Below are 21389 nucleotides of genomic sequence, written 5' to 3' on the forward strand. Positions count from 1 at the left end.
TAGTCTGATAAATGCCCCATGGAGAGGATGTGGCATGTGGGAGAGCCCTGGACCACATGTCAGGGGTCAGGGTCGGAATCCTTGTTCTGCCACTACCCAAATAACCTTGGGAGTTAGGGGGAGGCATGTGTGGGTGGAGGGTCTTCTTCGAGGTAGCTCCCTGGGAGGAAGGGAAAGGAGCATGATACTGCACTGAGCAAGGGTGCCATTGGATGGAGAAGACCTGGGTGGGACAGAGGGAATGAGAGAGAAGGAAAATAGAAGAAAAGCAGGATGGCGTTGCAGCAGGTCCCAGCGGTGGCAGGTAGGGTGGACATAAGGGATTGGGGTAGGAGGAGGTGGTGAGCCTTGAGAGGGAAGGACTCCAGCTCGGAGGAGAAGGGACCAGAGAAGATGGTGGCTGCAGACAGACAATGCTGGGTTCAGAACTGCATCAGCCACAGCCTTCAGGTTTCCAAACAAAAAGGGAGAGGAGACCTGCTTAGAATGGGGGGCTTGAGTGGGGCAGGAGAGAAAGTGAAGCGGATGAAGAAAGTGGGGGCCAAAAAGGGAGACCCTGAGCCACCAGGATAGAACAGTGGTTAATAGCATATACCCTGGAGCCAGCTTAGTTTTGGGTTTCAAATCCCAGCCTTTGTCCCATCCTATCCATGTGATCCTGGGCAAAGCATTTAACCACTTTTACTATTAATTTTTTGGGGAAAATTTTAAAAAAATTATTGAAGTATAGTTGATACTATTAATTCTTTAATCTGTAAAACAGAGATAATAATAATGAGTATTATGTGAAATAAAGCTTAGCATGGCTGTTGTTTAGTTGCTGAGTTGTGTCTGACACTTTTGCAGCTTTATGGACTATAGCCTGCCAGGCTCCTCTGTCCAGAAGATTTCCCAAGCAAGAATACTGGAGTGGGTTGCCATTCCTTTCTTCAGGGAATCTTCCCCACCCAGGGATCAAGCCTGTATCTCCTGCACTGGCAGGCGGATTCTTTACCACTGAGCCACCTGGGAAGCCTGCTTAGTGTAGTGCATCTAGAACCAATAAACCAATAAAACTCATGTAATTCATGCATCAGTGAATGGAAAGACTCTGATATATTGCAGATTTCTATTGTGTATTTAGTATGTGCCCAGCATGAAGCATTTCACAGTCATGAAGCATTTAAACCTTACAACTACCCTATGAGATAAGTACTACGACAAGCCCCATTGTATAGAGAACTGAAGCACACATCAGCCCAGGCTAACAGGGCTAAAAACGACAGGTAGAGTAGGGGGCAGGCCTCACACACGATGTGCCGTGGGCAGGTGTTCTCTATGTGTGGTCCACAGAGTGTGGCTACTGCCTGTGCTGTCCTCGCTAAGTGACTTATTAGATTCAGGTTCCCAGGCATGAGAGCAGAGCGGGACCAGCCCAGACTGGGGGCAGATCCCGCAGCCCTTGGTTTCACTGTGCTGAAGCCTCACGAAGATCACCCTGATGAGAGTGCAGTTCCCACCTCCATCCCCTTGCCTATCCCCCACACCTGCTCTGGGGGTTTTATGGCTGCTCCTGGTACCTCTATCACTATACCTTAGACAATGAGCAGGAAACAGCTCTTCTCCTTCCATGCCCTAGAGGGCACCCGTTCATCTCTCCCAGGGAGAAAGTGGCTCAGCCAGGAAGTGGCTGAATGTTTTTTGCCAAGTGTGGCCAGAGTTAAAGGAAGCCCCAGTGCTAGGAAAAGAAGGCACTGAGATGACGAGTGTGAATTGCTATAGCCACTCTCAACCTGGCACCATGCTTTGGAAACATATCGTTAATATTGGAATTGCATATTTTTAAATAGGAATTAAACATGCCACAGACATGGAGATTCCTGGTCCCCGCTGCTGACCCACTGTATCTAAATTTCTGGGGCCAGGCCCAAGAATCTGCATTTCAAACAATCTGCTAGGCTAATGTGAGCTGCGAAAGTGGCAAAGAGGCCGCAGAACTCTAGAAAGAAGCAGATGACCTTCAAGGACATGACAGTAACTCACATCACGGAGCCTTGCTAAATGAGTCCCTTCCTAAAGCATTACCAAAGTCTTTCCCATTGATTGTTTTATTTAATAGCGGTGTTATTCCCATTTTACAGATGAGGAAATTGAGGCTCAGAAACCAGTCACCCAGTAGATAAATGGTGAAGCAAGGTTTTGAACCTATCCAACATTTTTTTAAAACTCCAATTCCACAAGCAGAATTGTTACACTAACCCATATTTGCTACTTCATCCCAGACTAGGAATTTGAAGTCAGATGTCCTAACTTGAAATTCTAAAGAAGATCCCTGCCTCCCACGGATGTGAAGAGGTTAAACTTCTTGAAACAACAGCAAGGAGTAACACATGCTGGCCCAGGCACTCTTCTAAGTGCTTTGCATGTATTTATTCATTTAATCCTCTCGACGATTCTATGAGCTAAGTTCTATTTGTCATCACCATCTCACCTATTTTACAGATGGAGAAACTGAGACGCAGAGAAGTAGGAGAATTTGGCCAAGATTTCACAAATAGGAAGAAGCCAGAATTAAAATTCGTGCAATATGGCTACCAAGTTCATGCGTTTAGCCGTTCTGTCTCTCCAGACTGAAGGAAAAGCGTAACTTGGTATGTTTCCTAGAAATAGATATCAGAAGGCCAGAGAGACAAGTAGGAAGAGGGTGGGAAGGTAGGTGTACGCATGGGTATTCTGTATCACTGGTGACACCACTGGGAAATGTTTCCTGAGGAAAAAGGAAGCAGCATAGAGACTAGCGGGCTGTCGTGTCAGGGATCCCGAGATAGAGTCTGTGCAAGAGTTTGCAAGTCCCCTAAACCTCTATTTAAAATGCTGTGTAGAGACTTCCATGGTGGTTCAGAGGTTAAGAATCTGCCTTGCAATACAAGGGATGCAGGTTCAATCTCTGGTCGAGGAACTGAGATGTCACGTACCACAGGGCAAGTAAGCCCATGCATTGCAGATAAGACCTAATGCAACCAAATAAGTAAATATGTAAGAAAAAATAAAAATAAAATGCTGTTTATGTTAAAAATGAAAAATACACAGAGATACGTACTGTTCTCTTGAATAGGAATACTGAATACTGTAAAAAAAAAAAAGGTCGTTTCCTCAAGTTGATCTATAGATTCAATGTAATCACGGTTGAAATTCTGATGGAATTTTTCATGGAACTCAATAAGCTGATTTTGAAATTTGTGGGGAAGAGCATTGCCAAGACACTTCCAAAGAAAAAGAGCTGCTGAATCTTGTCCCATTAGATGTTGCTGTTCAGTAGCTCAGTTGTGTCCAACTCTTTGCCACCCCATGGACTACAGCATGTCAGGCTTCCCTGTCCTTCACCATCTCCTGGAGTTTACTCAAACTCATGTCCATTGAGTCAGTGATGCCCCATCAGAGAGAAAAACTTATCATAAAGTAATGCTGTTTGCTTTTTTCCCAATTTTATTGGGATATGAAGTGAAGTGAAAGTTGCTCAGTCATGTTCGACTCTTTGTGACCTCATGGACTATACAGTCCATTGAATTCTCCAGGCTAGAATATTGGAGTGGGTAGCTGTTCCCTTCTCCAGGGGACCTTCCCAACCCAGGGATCGAATCCAGGTCTCCCTCGTTGCAGGCAGATTCTTTACCAGCTGAGCCACAAGGAAAGCCCTTTATTGGGGTATAATTGACCAAAAAATTTATGTATTTAAAGTGTACAATGTGGTGATTTGATATATAAATACATTGTAATATGATTACCATAATTAACTTAATTAGCAAGTTTGTCATCTCACACCTTTTCTCTGTGTGTGTGTAGTAAAATACATAAACTCTACTCTCTGTAAATTTCAAATATACAATATAGTGTTGTTAGCAACAACATGCCATAATTTTGAGCCCTAGAACATAGTCATCTTATGACTGAAAGTCTGTACTTGGAAAACAATGTTAATTAAGACAATGTGGTATTACTTGGACACAGAAAACAGTCCAATGGAGCAGAATTAAGAGCCCAGAGGCAAACCCAGCTGTATAAGGAGACTTGGTTGGTGAGTGACCATTCTCTGCCAAGCAGAGCAGGAAAGATATAACTACTTAATGAATGGGCCAGGACAGTTTATCAGTGATTTACCTGAGAAATAGTGAAGTGGAATCCCTATCTCATACCCTATATAAAATCAACTCCATATCAGTTCAGTTCAGTCACTCAGTTGTGTCCGACTCTTTGTGACCCCATGGACTTCAGCATGCTAGGCCTTCCTGTCCATCACCAATGCCTGGAACTTACTCAAACTCATGTCCATTGAGTTGGTGATGCCATCTAACCGTCTCATCATCTGTTGTCCCCTTTTCCTCCTGCCTTCAATCTTTCCCAGAATCAGGGTCTTCTCAAATGAGTCAGTTCGCATCAGGTGGCCCAAGTTTTGGAGTTTCAGCTTCAGCATCAGTCTTTCATATAGTTTAAAGATATAAATATGAAGGGTTGTTGTTAATGTTGTTTACTCACTCAGTCGTGTCCAACTCTTCGCGACCCCATGGTCTATAGCCCACCAGGCTCCTCTGTCCATGGGATTCTCCAGGCAAGAATACTGGCATGGGGTGGTGTTTCCTTCTCCAAAATATAAAGGGGAAAACTATCAAACTTTAAAATATGGTTTAGGAAAATAATGGGTAGAGAAAGATTTCTGACATAAATACATAAACCAAAAGAAAAGATTGCTGTATTAAAATACAGTAAAATAGGAACTTCTCTGGCGGTCCAGTGGTTAGGACTGCCTTCCAACGCAGGGGATGTGGGTTCAATCCCTGGTCAGTAAACTAGGTTTCCATAGGCCACAGGACAACTAAGACCATGTGCTGAAGCTAGAGAGATCCCGCTTGCAGCAATGAAGACCCCATGTGTTATAACTAAGAATTGATGCACCCAAATAAACTAATTAATCAAAAAATAAAATAAAATACATTAAAATGAGTAACCTCTTATTTACCAAAATCACCATATAGAGAAAAAAGACTTATCATACAACCGAGATAAGATATTTGCAATATTAGTGACAAAGATTTGTGCGCAGGATGTTAAGAACTACTGTGAAGACGCTAGTGGTAAAGATCCCGACTGGCAATGCGGAAGACCTGAAAGAGCCAGGTTCAATCCTTGGGCCAGGAAGATCCCTTGGAGAAGAAAATGGCAAAATCCCATGGACAGAGGAGCCTGGCACGACTGAAACAATTTAGCGCACACACACATGTGAATCAATTAAAAAAAACCACACGAAATTGCACAAATGACATGTCATCATGTTGCAGAAGGAAACAAAACACAAATGACCCACACGTATGTGAAAACACGCTGCAGGTTATTAGAAGTCGGGGAAACGCACATTAAAATCATCTCTTAAAGAGTGATAAAAAATAAAAGCCAGGTAATACCCAGAGTTGCCGAGGATGTAAAGAAATTGGAAGTGAAGAAATAACAGAGTTTCAGCTGGTGCCACTTGAGGAAAAAAGTTGACCTTATTTGATAAAGCTGAACACATACTCTACACATGGGCATCAGAGCTGTCTGTACAAAAGAATCCAGGCAGCATTGTTCAAAGTATTTAAAAAACTAGAAACAGTCCAACATTGAAGCCCACTTCAATAGTTGAGTGAATAAATAGATTGTTATAATTCAGACAATAGAATGAATATATGAAAAGAAAGTGAAAGTGTTAGTTGCTCAGTCATGTCCTGCTCTTTGCAACCCCATGGAGAGGAGCCTGCCAGGCTTCTCTGTCCACACAATTCTCTAGGCAGGAATACTGGAATGGGTAGCCATTTCCTTCCCCAGAAGTGTTCCTGACCCAGGGATCCAACACGGGTCTCCTGCATTGCACAAATTCTTTACCATCTGAGCCACAAAGGAAGCCCAGGATGAATATATACAACAGTGAAAATGAGTGATCTACAGCTAACTCCATCATCATGAATGAATCTCAAATATACGGTGTTCTGCCAAAGAAGTCACAGAACAATATCTGTAGTGTGATTCCTTTTATGTAAAGTTCAAAGAAGGACAAAGCTAAAGAATGTACTCTTAGGAATAGATTCATAGGTGACAATACCGTGAAGAATAAGAAAGAAACAATGATTTACTAAATAAAGGAAGGTGTGGGGGAGAGTAGCAAGGGGAGGGGCACAGGGGGTTTCTAGGGTATGTTCTATTTCTTAAGCCAAGAGAATGGGTTCTTTTTGTAAAATTCATTTTTAAATTTTTAAATTATTTTTTCCTTTTTGGTCACATCCTCTGGTGTGTGAGATCTTAGTTCCCTGACTGGTAATCGAACTCATTACCTCTGCAATGGAACTGTGGAGTCTTAACAACTGAACTGCCAGGGAATCCCCCAGGGAGTGGGTTCTTATATATTCATATTACTGATACTTAAACTGTAAACTGTTCACATATATTTTATATGCTTTTTGTTATGTGTGAGAAATTTCATACTAAATTGTTAAATGCTGTGTGTGTGCACATGTTTCTGGGAGAGTCTACATTCATCAGATTGTCAGTGTCTGGTCTTCTCACAGAGTGCACCTGAGCGTGAAGGTTTCTATGGTCCCATCATGCTCTAATATTCATTCCCTAGATGGAGAGAACTCTTGTGTCAGCCTGACTATGGTTCATCCTGATCAGCTGACCTCAACCCCACTCTGCCTTGGAGAGGGACGTGAACCAGGTGTGAGTTTTCTGTCGTCATAACTCACGTGACCACCTTAGGGTCAAAGGATGTCATTTGGTGGTTCATGCAGAAGGGGGATGTCCTTCTTTCTTCCCAGGAGACTGAATCCCTTTGCCTTGAACACCTCCATCCCTTTCTCCCTCCCCAGTTCCAGTCCTGACATAACTTTTGTCTATCTTTCTTCTTCCTCCTGTCCATCCCCATCTTGCTGATGGACTTGGCCCTCTCCAAAAAGCCCTAATATAGCAGAGCAGGAGTCAGGACCCAGCCCTGTGCTTTTTCTGCTGCCCCACCTGGCACACCTGTCCTCTCCGCCCACCCCCCCAGCACTTCTGTCCTCCCGTGGGGGCGGTCATGTGCTTGTCCAGGCTTGCAGTGCCAAGTGCGAAAAAGGATGGTTTACTCGTTAATCCATCTCACCCACTGAAGAACTTCAGATTTTACTCCAAATGAAATGAGCCACTGGAGAGAGGGAAGGATAGGATCTGAGTTCATTTCTAGAAGGTCTTCCTGGTGTCTGTGTAGAGCTTCAGGGGTAAAGCGAGAAATGGCAGAGGCCATTCAGATGCTACGGCACTAACCCAGGTGAGGGATGATATAGCTGGGAGCAGGCTGGTGACCTCTGAGATGGGGAGATGGGAACGATATAGCCAAGAGAGTTTGCAGTTGGATTGGTTGTGGGGGCAGGAGAAAGAGGACTCTAAGGTTTTGGGCCTTTGAGGATCTACAAGGAAGACGATGCCATCACTTGGAATAACGGAGACAAGGAAGAGCAGGTGCGTGTGTGCAGGTAAACAAGGGGAGGTCAAGAATTCTATCTTTGACACAGGGGTTCCAGGTGTCTTTTGTTGCCCGTGTGGAGATGTTGCTCTGTAGTTGGATCCAGGCAGGCGATGTTAATGGATGTATCCATCATCAATGACAGATAGATGCTCTTTAGTGCCAGCGCCTGGATGTGGTCCCAGGTCAGGCTCCACAGAGAAGAGTGAAAGGACTGACCATCTGAGTAGGCTGGAAGCCTCGAGGACACCTGGGAGGCTTTAGAGGAAGATCTCCTGAAGGAGACTGACTTCAGCTCACCGGGGTCTTTTATTGAGGGTACTTTTATGCTGTCTGGAAATGCAGTTTAATGTACACCAACCATCCAGGGCAGGTCAGTGGTCAGGACATAGGTCTAATGCCCCTGATCAAAAGAAAAACAAAATAAGGAAACAGAAAGGAAGGAAGAAAAAAACAGAGAGGAAAGAAGGAAAGGAGGAAATGTACAGGGAACTTCTCCTCCTCCCTGACCTCATTTTCCCCATCAGTGCGGTGGAGGTGCAGGTTCTGATACTACCTTCAGGACACTTCCAGAACTGAGTCGTTTGGATTCCAAATATCCTACAGACCAGCCTTTGTGTGTCAGGGTCTTAGTGTCTGAGGGGAGATGGCCAGAGCTGGGCTAACAGAGCCTTGTGCCCATGGCCTGTGTCACCAAGCATTGTGGTAAGTGGAAGTGATGCCTCCCCAAGGATCACGTTAGCTCTGATAATGCTCCAGCCGTCTGCCCCCCCACTTGCCCTCAGGCCACCTGGAGGGGCAGGAGACAGGGCACAGAGAGAAGCCACATGGCCCCATGGCTCTTGGATCTGAAGGCAGGGAGTCTGGGCTCCAGATGGAGAGAGACATTTTCCCCTTCAGCCCAGCCTCAGGCTAGTCTCCAGAAGTCTATGAAACTACAAGGTGAAACCCTCAAGTTTTGCTGTCAGACCCTCCAATGATGTGCATGGGAGGGGTGTGGGGCGGGGGAGTGGGCGGGCAGGCAGTGTCTCCCTTCATCTCTGTAGGGGACACTCCAGGGCCTGCCCACACCTCCTGTAATCCACTCTTCTTGCCAACATAGACCCAACCACCAGCTTCCTACTGCCCAAACCAGGGACTCTAATGGGAGCCTTTTTCTGGCAACAAGAATTTGCTCAGCCCACATACCAGGCAGGATGGAAATGCTGGTAAGTTAGCACCCTGGGAGCAGTCTTCATGGATAAATACTCCAGCTTTCTTGCCCGGCGATGGGACAGATCTGAGACACTCCTGGTCCAGAGGTTTCCAGCAGGACTGACCACCAGCTGCCCACAGCAGTGACTGCTTCTTAAGGGCCCCTCTATTGGTTTCTTTCTCTTTCTTACCTCCCCTGTCCTCTATCACTGTTTCCAGGATCACCTTACTCAGTCGTGTCCAACTCTTTGAGACCCCATGGACTGTAGCCGGCCAGGCTCCTCTGTCCATTGAATTCTCCAGGCCAGAATACTGGAGTGGGCAGATGTTCCCTTCTCCAGGGATCTTCCCAACCCAGGGATTGAACCCAGGTCTCCTGCATTGCAGGTGGATTCTTTACCATATGAGCTACCAGGGAAGCCCCCTAAACAAACTACTTGAATTCAATTCTTTGTTTCAGGTTCTGTTTCTGGTAGAATCTAAGAGAAAAAAGCCCCAGCCAAAGACACCAAGTCCAACCAACGACTGAGATCTCTCTTTGTTCCATTTTGTACATATTTCTGGAGTGTAAGCTATGTAACAGGATATATCAGGTACTATCTTTATCCCTAGTAGGGAAGTCATGCAGAGAAAGTTCTAGACAAATATACAAAACAATATAAAGGAAGAATTTATTCTCTTGTGGGAGGTAGTTATCAGAGAAGGCTTTACAGTGGAGGTGACACCTGAGGTTTTAAAGGATGAATAGGAGTTCTCCAGATAGACAAGAGGAAGATGGAAAGCCTTTTTTAAAATTCAGAGGTGTAAAAAGCCACAAAGTATCTAAGGAATCACTGGTAGTTGAGTATATCTCTTGTTCCTAGAGAATAAAGCATATTTTGGAGATGGTAAAAGAATTTTAAAAGAATACAGAAAGAATAGCAAGAGATGTGGTTAAATAGGCAGGCAGAATCTTGTCTGTATTGCAGAAGGTGTCTTGATATTATCTTGGAAAGATGGGAAGATTTTAAGAAATCATGGGTTATCTTTTTCTGATTGCATAAGTATCAAAGGCTTATTGTATAAAAGTTGGCAGATAAAGAGAAGTATAAAAAAGAAAATAAAATTACTTCAAATCCGGAGTTAATTAAATCACATTGATGTGTTGTTGTCTCTCAGAGGAGTTTTAGGCAGAAGAGTGAGGTGATCAGATGAGTTTTAGAGAATGCTCTGGCAGCTGGTGAATATCATGTGGCTGGAAAGATACTGGGCGCAGGGTGACCAGCGAGGAGGCTGCCGCAGTGAAAGGCGATGGATGGGGATGCTTCCCTCTGTGGGGATGCTTCCACAGTGGGAATGGGGCTTCACAGCATGTTTTAAGGTGGGATCCTCAGGATCACTTGGACGAGACACAGGGTAGCAGGCAGGAGGGCAGCCTGACTCCTAGTGAGTTTCTGAGTGTCTCCATCCATAAGCTGGTGGAGGAGACAGGGGCAGGGGACCAGGAGACCTGCGTTCTTATTTCAACTCTGTTACTTCCAACCTGTGAGCCGCAGTTTTCCTGACCCCCAAAATGGGATGATGGTTCCAATCCTGCTTTCTTTGCAGGCTTGTCAGAATGGTCCAGGGGTCAGAGGAGACAAACATCGCTGGTGCTGTTTCCTCCTGAAACCTCCTCCTTGCCCTGACCTTCTGCCTCCAGCCATCAGCCTCCAGAAGGCCAGGGCAGATCCACCACGGCACTCTTTTCCCCTTTCTCTTCTCTCTGCATCCTTCACAGAGGACATCTGTCATGTTGGTCACCTTAATGAAAGTGCTCTAAACACTCTCCTGTGTGCTAAATCACTTCAGTCGTGTCCAACTGTTTACAGTTCTATGGACTGTAGCCTGTCAGGCCCCTCTGTCCATGGGATTTCCCAGGCAAGAATACTGGAGTGAGTTTCCATTCATTTCCTTCTCCAGGGGATCTTCCCAACCCAGGGGTTAAGCCTGCATCTCCTGTGTCTCCTGCATTGGCAGGCAGATTCTTTACCACTGAGCCACCTGGGAAGCCTCTTAGTTTCCCCACCAGGGATTGGACCAGTCCCCCTGCAGTGCAGTCTTAACAACTGGATCGCCAGGGAAGTCCCATATCATGGATATTTGACAGAGTTGTCCACTAATGTATCTCAAGAGCCTAGAACAGTGTCTGGCACTTAACAGGCATATGTAGGAACACGTGAGCAAAGTGGTACACGAATAGGTAAATAAGTGAATGAATAGCAATTCTAAGCCTCATGTAATAGGGGTCAGAACCTCAAATGACTTGCTAGCAAGCCGGTAACAAACAGATGTAGGAGTAAGCGCCCCGTTGTGACTTTTCAATCCGAACAAGCTAAACAAAACCCACCCGATGGCCCACCAGCCCTCAGTGTGCCTTCCTAGGCACTGAACAGAACATTCCCATCTTGTTGATGAAAAAACTCTGGCCAGGTAGCGTACGTGACCTGCAGCGGATGACAGAACTGATACTGAACCGCCACTGCACTCCCCAGTTTTCTCCCTGTTCCCTCTCAAACTCAGATCTTAGTTCTGAGAGTCTCGCTCTCTTCCTACAGTCGTAGGTCAGAGCCTATTGCCCCCAGGAGCTGAGTCTGGTGTCCTAATGCGTGCTGGGAAGGTAGTGGGCGCCCGGGTCCGGCGAGTCGCCGGGAGCGGGGCTCTTGCAGTCCGCCGAGCCCGCGCCGCGCCCCCGCCCCTGCCCATCCCCGGCCGCGCTGTCAGTCTCCATTAGCGCTAACAGGCTCCAGACAGAGCGGGCCCGGCGCTGGGTTAATGCAATCGGCGCGTTACCTGGGGCGCAGGCTACATTACCAGCCCGGCCCCCGCCCAGCACGGTCAGAACCAGCAGACCCGCGCCCCGCCGGCAGCCCCGCGCTTTCAGCGCTCCTCCGGCCGCGCCCGAGCGCCACGCGGCGGATCCCAGCCCCAGCCCCAGCTCCAGCCCCAGCCCCAACCCCAGCCCTCGCCCCACAGCCTGGCGAGGCGAGGCGGGTCCCGGGCGGGCAGGCAGGGCGCACGGCACCCGGGATCCCTTTGCTGCCGGACACGTGAGTGCGCCCTGCGCGCGGGACCGGACTAGGTGTGCCAAGGAGGCCCAGGCTGGGATGCGCAGAGCTAGGGTGCCAGCGAGTTTGAAGGGCAGAGGTAATAAGTGTCCGGGAAGGCTTCTGGTGCTGTTGGACGTGGCGCAGACCCGAGCTGAGGGTAGGGGGCAGCCAGCTGCACCGGGTCAAGTCACCGCCCCGGGAAACCTCTGCCTGGGCGTGTCCAAACCTCGCCTTTTGGGGGCAAGAGGGAGCGGGCGAATGAGGGAAGCGCTCGGGGTCCCAAGAAAGATCCCGAGGGCTGCAGGGGCGGTCTCCACTTATAAGCTCCGTCCCAGTCGGGCGCGCCACTACCTCTGCTTTTTTCCAACAGACGTGCGCCTTTTCTGGGCACCCTGCGCCCGCTCAGCGCGTGCCAACCACAGTATCCCAGCGCTCCCGGGAGGCCGCAGGCAGGGTGGAATGGCCCAGTGATCACATCGTTTCCTTTGATCCCAGCAGAGCCTCTGCGTACTCCCAGTATTCCTGACGCTCCTCTCACCAGCCGCACCCATGCTTCTGGCGCGGATGAACCCGCAGGTGCAGCCGGAGAACGGCGGGGCGGGCCCGGGGTCGGAGCAGCCCCCGCGGAAGCGCAAAGAAGTCTTGGTGGTGAAAGAGCGCAACGGCGTCCAGTGCCTCCTGGCGTCCCGCGACGGCGATGATCAAACCCGAGAGACCTGGGGCAAGAAGATCGACTTCCTGCTGTCAGTGGTCGGCTTCGCCGTAGACCTGGCCAACGTGTGGCGATTCCCCTATCTCTGCTACAAGAACGGAGGCGGTGAGCCCCCTGACGGGCTGGGGGTTTTGACTTGGGAAGCTACCTGCTTGCGACGGGGGCCGGGAGAGGAGCTGGGGATACCCACGGGAGGAGATTAGGAGACAGACGGGCAAGTCCAGGGCGCAGGAAGAGACCAAACAGGGCTCACGGGAAAAGGAGTCCCCTTTGGAAGAGGGAAATCGAGGCATGACCTTGGCATGAACTTGGACAGTGATGAGCGCATGCGTAGAAGGACAGACCAGGGCACCAAGTTGGGTGAGGAGCTCGAACCTTTTGATGGTCTGCAGGAAGGGAGGTAGAGATCTGGAGAGCTTCTGACGCGGCGCCGAAAGTGCACAGAATGTGACAACCAGGCGCACACGGTAATCCTAACTCCACTCCGGCGCTCTGAGTAAAGGACTTGGGTTCCCTGACGGTACTTGGGAGGCCCTGAATTCTTGGGGACACAAACCCTTGGATCAAAGACACGGAAAGAGAAGCTAGTGGCAGAGAGAACTCCACTGCTCAGGTTGGTGGTCCTTTGGCTAGAGGGGCCAGAGAGCATAGCCTAGGTGGGTTGTGTCAGCCACTGCCAAGAACTGACCTAATCCTTGGGGCAAGAGGCTTGGGTGATTAGGAAGAAGCCTCTACCTCCTGGGGTCCTGGCCACATTGCAGGGTAGAGTGGGAGAAGAGCCTGGAGGAAACGTCACTCCAGCAGTCAGGCTCTCTCCCTCTTCCTTTGCCAGGTGACCTAATACTGCCTGCCCTGGGGTGAGAGCCTAGTTATCAACTACAGCCCACTCAGGGAGCAGAGTCCTGGGGAAAACAGCTCAGCGTGCAGGATACTGGGGCCTAGCCCTAGCTCCTTCCTGACAGCTTTTGCCGAAACTGCCCCAGACCTCCCCTGTTTGCTGGGATGAGCTCAGGGGTACCCTGGAGCAAGCCTTGGAAAATGACCTAGAGGAAGAAGTCGGCAAAAGAGGGGGCCAACCGGAGCCGAAACATTTTTCTACCCACTGGGCCATCTGCCTGGCAGGGGCTCTGATTCAGGACTCCAGGGGGAGGCAGGGTAAGGGTTTGGAGTTGGAGGGAAAGCCCATGACCTTGTCCCATGGGGTCTGGGCCCCTGCTGTTTGCTTCAGTGTGTACTCTGGATGCTTGTTTTGGGTGAGGAATGGGAAACAGATGATCCAGAGGTGAAACTTTTCCTTACTGGGCTGCTGCAGCTTCTCATGGGTTTCTGATCAGGTTTAAGCATTCTGGCCCTTCAGACTCAAGGAGGGAGGAAATACAGATTCTCTGTCATTTTTTAGCTGACAGGGAGATGAGGAATGAAGGACAGGCTGAGAGAACCTAGGACACTCTGTCTAGCATGTCCTCCATGACCGTCCGAGGCTGCATGACCCCAGACAGAGGAAGGTTCTGTCATTAATCAGCAGTATTTATTGGGTTCCTCTTGGCATGAGGCACAGTGCTAGGCTCTGCAGGGGTCACCTAGATGTATTAACTGCCACTTCTGCCTGCCAGGCGCTCTGGTCACCTAAGGGCTTCACTGTCCTGCTGCTACACGTCATTCTCTTTTTTAAGTGTTTGTTGAAACTAAAAGCACCCCAGATGGCCAACTGGACATGTCAGTGAGAAGGATATTCTGGTGTTTTCACTGACACTGTGTGCTCCCTTGGCCATCGCCACCAACTGAGACTTCCTGCTGTATGCAGGGCACAAGACACAGCACATTTGTCACACGTTCCAATTTTGGGGCAAAGTTGGCCAGACGCTCCCTCTGCTGGAATTGCTAGCCCTGCCCATCACCCATTCTGGGTTGTTTGGTCATTTGTCTCTTTGTGGGTCTGTCTTCCAAACAGACTAGGGCACATTGAGAGGGGAGACTGTGGCTTTCCATGCCTATATTTCTTTTTTTTTCTGTTTATTATATTAGTCACATTACTTTTTCTTTATTTGGTTGCCTAGGGTCTTAGTTGCAGCATGCGAACCCTGAGTTGTGGCATGTGGGATCTAGTTCCTCGACCAGGGATCAAATCTGGGGCCCCTGCGTTGGAAGGTGGAGTCTTCACCACTGAACCACCAGGGAAGTTCTTATGGTTGAGTTTTGTTTATTTGGCTGCACCGGTCTTAGTTGCAGCATATCCCTAGTTCCCTGACCAGGGATCGAACCCAGGTCCCCTGCACTGGGAGCACAGAGTCAGCCACCAGACCACCAGGGAAGTCCCCATGCCTGTATTTCTAATGCCCAAGATAAGGGCTAGATCCAGGGGATGTAGTAGAAGATGCCCGACAAACTAATGAGTAAATGAATCAAATGGTCCAGGCCCTCAGAGACCTAATGCCTACCCTGGAATCCCTACCCCTGCCAGCAGGAACTAACAAAGTGAGGAAGCCTGTGCTGGTGGGGGTGGGGGTGGCACCTAGTGACTGGGAGCCCTGGATGTGGGTCCTGGGTTCCAGCTTCTAGCTGTGTAACACTGGGCAACTCTCCAAGCCTTGGTTTCCCCGTCTGACAAATGTTCAACTCAGAGGGTCATCGTGAGGACTCAAGGTGATAATGCCCCCGGAGGGCCTGACGTGAAGTATGGCCTTAGTAAAGGTAGCTGCCACTTCTTATTCACATCTTTAGGATGATGTGTGAGATGGATGAGCCTGGGGAAGGGCTGCTTAGGAAAGACTCCGAGGAGGTGGGCTGTGGTTGGAGCACAGACGGGTGGTGCACACACAAGCGTCAGGAAATGGAGGAGGAATTCTAGTTGTGTGAGAATGTAGGTGGGATCATCTCTGAGATTAGGAGTACAGACTGGTTGAAGGGTAAACCGGGAGAGATAAGGGTGGAGAGGCAAGTTGGGGCCAGGCTATGGAGACCTTGACTGCCAGGCTCCGGGCCGGGGAAACTTACACAAGTGAATTTCCATTTCTGGCTAGAATGTCCATGGAGCACAGTGGAGCAGGGCAGCCTCGTATATCAGAGTCTGAGGCAGCTCCTGTTCTAACTTACTCCTCACCCCTCCAGGGAATTCTCAGCAGGCCTCTTCTGGGCACTGTCTCTGCTGAGACCTCCTGGCTGCTCCTTGTGGGTCAGTTCTCATCCAGTGATTAAAAATCAGCCCCAGAGATGGGCAAGCAGGTTGGTAGGTGATAACCTGTGATTCTGGATGCAGTCAAAAGACCCAAGTTCGAATCCCATCTCTGTCACCCTCTCTGAGCTCAAGTCCCCCCACTCTGAGCTCAGGTGCCCCACTGAAGCTGTTGGTGATCTTGGGTGACCCCTGAGATCCGTCCCTCTCCAAGGCCTGGATCAGCGCTGCCCCCAAGCCAGGACTCACGCGCCCTGTTACTTAACAAGCTGTGTGCTCTCCTGGTGCCAGTATTAACATGGTGACTTCCAAGTCCAGCTGTTCACGCTGGCCCAGACTGGAGGATGTTTTGAAATATAAAGGTACCAATAGTTTAGGCCTCTGGCTAATATTTTTTTTGAATGAATTACTGAGAAAGATCAGCCTGTCTGAACATCTTCCCATAAGCTAACTGCTGAGATGCATGGGTACAGGTGGCTTCTGGCCAGGAAAGCCCCTCTCAGGAGTTCCAAGGCTTTGTTCAGAACCTTCTTGAACATGGAGGCAGTGCCAGTGAGGCTCTTTCCAAGGTCCTCCACTCCTGTGGTCTTGCACCTGGCCCTGCTGGTCCCCAGGGAGGAGTGGGCAGATCAATTGGGCCCTCGTGTCTGCCTCCCTGCCAGAGAAGAGACCACTGTGAATTATCTTTTGTAAATGACAGCTTGAGACGTGGCCAGCCGATGGCTCTGAGCTGTCAGAGAGATGTCCTTTAGGTTCCGACAGACCTGAGCTCGACTCTGAACCTGACATTTCCTGGAAATGTGGCCTTGGACAAGTCACTTCTGGACCTCGGTTTCCTTGTGCAGAAAAGGGGGGGGGGTGATTGCATCTTCCCATAGGGTGATGTGATGTTAGAGACAATACAAGCAAAGGACTCAAAACAGTGTCTGGCACATAGTAGGGGCTCAGTAGCTGAAGTTGTTACTGATGGTTCCTGGATCTGGAACTGCTAGACCCAGCCTAGATCCAGGAGTAGGAAAGGGTCCTGATTTTGGAGGGTGCAGACTTGGCTCTAAGAGGAAGTTAGAAGGGCTGTAAGACTGGAAAGGAATCATGCTTGGACCTGGGATTTCTTTTTACTTTATTTCCTTATTTTTGGCTGGGCTGGGCCTTTGTTATTGCTCTAGAGCGAGGGCTCAGTAGTTATGGAGCACAAGCTTAGTTGTTGCCCAGCATGTGGGATCTTCCTGGACCAGGGATCGAACCCATGTCCCCTACATTGGCAGGCAGATTCTTAAGCACTGGACAACCAGGGAAGCCCCAGGCCTGGAATTTCTAACCACCCAACCTTATCCTATTGTTGTTTCCCTACCTGAAAAATGGGGATGAACATTCCTATATGGGGTCCCATGAGATATGTAGTTCTGGGTCCCAAATAGGTTTCCCTTCTTTCCTCAAGTGAGCTGAGGTTCTCAGGTACCCACAGACCTTTGGGAATCCTCTTGGTCAAAATATCTGGGGTTCTTAAAGCCAAGGAAGAAGTGGTGGCAGGTACAAAGGGCAGGAGTTTGCAAACTCAGTGGTCTCACATTGGGCCTGGCTGCAGGGGGCCATCTACATCCTGGACTTCCCAAGCCTGACGCTGGTGATTCAGCTCAGATGCACATGAGCTGCCAGTTGGTGTAGCCCTCCAGCTAAGAAGTTTGTGGGAATGAGGCTGTTCATCAGGGGCTGGAGCTGAGACCATGATCTGACATTACCAGCATGATTGGCCCATTGCTCTGAGCTAGCTAAAAAGATCTAGAGAGACCATTTGCAACAAGATGGGGTTTCACAAGGATAAGTGTTACATCCTGCCCTGCAGTCCCAAACCCAATTGCCTAAGTAAGGATGAGGCCATAGCCCAAGTGGAGAAAGGCCCCGGGGCTTGCATTAGCTGTAGCCTCTGTGTGAGTCACTGCTGGGATCCATTTATTTAACAACAACAACAAAAAACCCGTTTACTAAGTGCCCATCCTGTGCCAGGAATATAGAGACGAACAAAAGGCAGTCTGTCCCTTTAGGGAGTTCAGAGTCTATTATAGATATTCTACAAGTTAATGTCATTTTATATTCTGTTATTGAGGTAGTATTAGCTCCCAAATCAGGAAGGGGAGGTTCCACTCTGTTCTTCGTAGGTTATATTTTCTTCTCTAATATGGTTCGGACCATTCCAAGCAGCCTATAATTGCTTCCTCTCAAAGAGACCAAGATGGAGGAGATGAGAAACCAAAATCTTCAAGAAGCTTCATTAGGAAGAATAAAGTCAGATCCTGCAAAGTTGATAGCCAGGGGAGAATTGTCACGGAGGGGAGGGGTAGCCTAGCTCCAGTCTCCCTGAATTTCACCCCCACTGACCTCCTTAGAGAACTGGAGTTTAATCTACAGGGGAGTGAGCATTCTTCCTCACTAGGACTGTCCTGCACTCAGAGCTAAGGCTGGTCAGCTGGAAGGACCCAAAGTGAAGATGAGGTAGTACAGGGTATAGTGAGAGATTGTGGAGCCAAGAAAAGTCAGTTCTGGTCATTTTGTGGATCATTCTGTAGAATCCCCTCACAGAACAGCAGAGGCTTCCATAGAGAGGTATATGGATGCTGCTGGCTAGTCTCAGTAAAGGGCAGGGGATGGAGTAAAGAGGTGAGGCCCGCAGGACCTTTAATTGCAGCATGTGAACTCTTAGTTGCAGTATGTGGGATCTGGTTCCCTGGCCAGGGATCGAACTCGGGCCCCCTGCATTGGGAGTACAGAGTCTTAGCCACTGGACCACCAGGGAAATCTCTGCATGGTCCCCTTACCTGGATCCTTCTACCCTAGCCTGGACTGGGTTACAGGCGTGTGCAGCTCCAGGCCAAGGGGAAGCCAAGGGCCCGCTGTCTGCAGAGGCTGTGGACAGAGCTTAGACTTGTGGGCACAAGAATCCACATGAATGTGCAAAAGGCCCCACACATCTCTGGATGGAGCTGGGGTGGGGAGGAATCAGGATGTGGGCCCCCCTCATGCCTCCACATTCCAGCACAAATTCTCCAGGAACCGAGGGTTCCAGAACTGAACTTTATAATGAATAGAACCACGCTGAAGCTCTAGTCGTCAAGGTAGGATGAAGGCACATGTGTAACAGCTGTGGCCTGAGTTGTCATCTTTAATATGTAGACATTGTAAGGTAGATCTCCATGTGTGCTCTTATCCTGGGCCCTGCCAGTCGAGTGGGCCTGCTACATGCTGAAGCTATGTCTCCTACTGAAATCTTACCTTCTCTTTCTCCCTGCTGTCTATACCCTTGGGGTATTTGGGGAACGGGGACAAATCTGCTGCCCTAGGCACTGACTAAGCTTTTCTGGGAATTCTGGTGAAAGCCATGGGCAGTGACAACCTATAAGCTGAGCTTCATGTACCAGGTGAACAGTTCTGTCTGGTTTTCATATCTTAATGTATCAGGATGTGGCCAGCTAGGAATCCTGCCCTTCACAGACTGGGAAACTGGTCCAGCAAGGTCTCAAGGGACTCTCCTCTCCCTCCTGCAGCCGCTCCTTGATCACAGTCCCTCCACCTCCTCCTGATTCCCCACCAGGCCTGGGCCATGCCATGTCTTACTAAGTCCCCTCCCACGTTTTGCTGGATCCCTTGTCCTGGGGTCCTCCTCACCCACCCGGGGTTTGCTCCAGCACACCCCACTCTAAACTGAGTGACCACTGGCTTCCCTTTCTGAGGATTTTGCATTTCCACAGAGAATTCCAGAACCCCACTCTGACCAGTAGGGTTCCTCTCTAATGATGGGGTGTCAGGCAGTTTGTGTCAGACAGATACTTTTCTTACCAAAGGCCACTGGTTGGAGTCCCTTTTGCAGTTGACAGTCTTTTGCTCCTGTGTTCATGTGAGTGTGTTGATGTGCAGAAGTCTTTGTGTGCATGTGTATATGTGTGTGAATGGTGGAGACTACCAGGAGCTGAGATCCTTCGGAAGTACACTCTGCCTCTGTTTCTCCAGCTCTGCGCCTGTCAGCCCAGAACATGCACAGCCAGAGCCAGGATTCTGGGCTTGTGGCCTCCTAGGTTCTCAGCTCTGCAGCCCTGTGTCAGGCTGGATGCAGTTGGCACCACCACACAGGGAGATGAGGCAGGGCCATGGGAAGGTGGCAATTTGGGGCCTTATAGAGCAGCACCTTCTACGAAGTGTGCAATCAGTCTCAGTGTCCCAGGAGCTGCTGCAGGGCTGTTTCTAGGAGAAGCATCTTCTGCTGATCTTTAGGCACCCCTGATAAATCACTTTCTGAATCTTCAGCTCTGCCCTGGCTTCCTCCAGATCTTTGGGCAAGGAGGCTTAGACCAGCTCACCAGTTGATGTCTTCTATTAGGATAAGATACTGGCCACTGGACAGCTTTCTGGTTTTCATTCATACTCAGCCATTTCGTCATTCTTGAGTGTTTCTGGTCTGTTGCCAGCTGAAGCTTCGGCTGGCCCACATCAAATGCACTTGGAAGAGTCCTGGACTTGTGCAGACCCATCATTTTTCTTCTTGTCCCTCCACTGGGCCTCCCAGCCAGCATAAGAGGAGATGAATCTCAAACTGGGCAATTTACCTACCTGTTGGCAGTGCCGCCCAGAGGCTTAGAGTTGAGAAAACTGGCCAATGTGAGATGCCTGGTGAATTGGCTGATGATGCTCTTCTTTCCTCTGCCTGTAGAAAAGAGCATCCAGTCGCCAGGAGCAAGTCACGCTGCCAAGATCTGAGGCGTGACTCCTGGCTTTTTTCTTTCCTTTCATTCCTTGGGCCACTGACTTCAGTCTTCAGGCCTGTTAACACTCTAATACGTCTGTTTCCCTTACTTTGGCTCCAGGCCCCATGGGCAATGGCAGGTGGCCACAAGGGGGATGCAGACAGATCCCGATGTGGAGCCAAGCTCCTACTTACTGGTTCGGACAAACAACTTGACCTTTCTAAGTCTTGGTTTCCTCATCTTTTACATGGGATGGGCGGTAATTCTCTCTCAGGGATGGTTTTAAAGGAATAATTATTCAAAAACTTAGTATGTGGCTTGGCATATAATGGAAGCTTAATAAATGGTACCTGTTACTTTTACCAACTCCATCATCACCACCACCCCCCTGACCTCTGTCAGCATCATGAACATTGCTGTTGGCCATGTGGACAGATGTGCATTCTGAAGCCAGACTAGCCCTCTCTGTGTGGGGAAAGAGAAGAGTAGAGATTGAAAGTAAGAAATGAAGAGGGGAAGGGAAAGGTTGGCATGTGGCCATTTCAAAGAAGTCTAAGCCTTGGGACTTTCCTGGCGTCCAGCGGTTAAGACTTCGCCTTCCAATGTAGGAGTGCGGGTTCAATCCCTAGTCCCCCTCATCAGGGATCCCTGATCCCGGAGGAGAGGAACTAAGATATCACATGCCTTGCAGCCAAAAAACCAAAACTTAAAACAGAAGCAATATTGTAACAAATTCAATCTAAAGACTTTAAAATGGCCCATTAGAAAAAAAAAAAAGGAAGAAAAAATCCAGCCTGGAGCAGGGGCTGAAATGTTGAACATGGCCAATAGACCAGGTGGATCACCTGGCCCCCAGAGTCCCAGTTTCAGAACGTCCTCTGTTGAGACTTTATTCAGACTCATGTCCTACATCTTGGCTGAGACAGTCTGAAATTGGCAGAATATTTTGGGAATGGCTCTGGAGTTCTGGAGCCAGGCAGACAAGGGTCCAAATCCCAGATCTATC

General features: G+C 49.0%; 1 protein-coding gene and 1 non-coding gene across 3 annotated transcripts in view; one reads left to right on the forward strand and one right to left on the reverse strand.

The window, feature by feature from the left end:
* Positions 11739–21389, forward strand: part of SLC6A2 (solute carrier family 6 member 2) — a 42324-nt gene continuing 32673 nt past the window's right edge. The window contains exons 1-2 of one of the 2 annotated variants that reach the window (XM_018062000.1): positions 11739–11766; positions 12265–12583. In XM_018062000.1, the coding sequence (XP_017917489.1) occupies positions 12316–12583 (268 nt within the window). In that variant the 5' untranslated portion in view covers positions 11739–11766; positions 12265–12315. Of the gene's footprint in view, positions 11767–12059; positions 12584–21389 lie in introns of those variants that run through there. The other variant, XM_005691988.3, reaches the window with a different exon arrangement.
* Positions 18369–18441, reverse strand: TRNAG-CCC. Its single transcript has one exon. It is a non-coding gene; the product is annotated as a tRNA-Gly (tRNA).

Source organism: Capra hircus, chromosome 18, assembly GCF_001704415.2.
Source record: "Capra hircus breed San Clemente chromosome 18, ASM170441v1, whole genome shotgun sequence".
NCBI lineage: Eukaryota > Metazoa > Chordata > Mammalia > Artiodactyla > Bovidae > Capra > Capra hircus.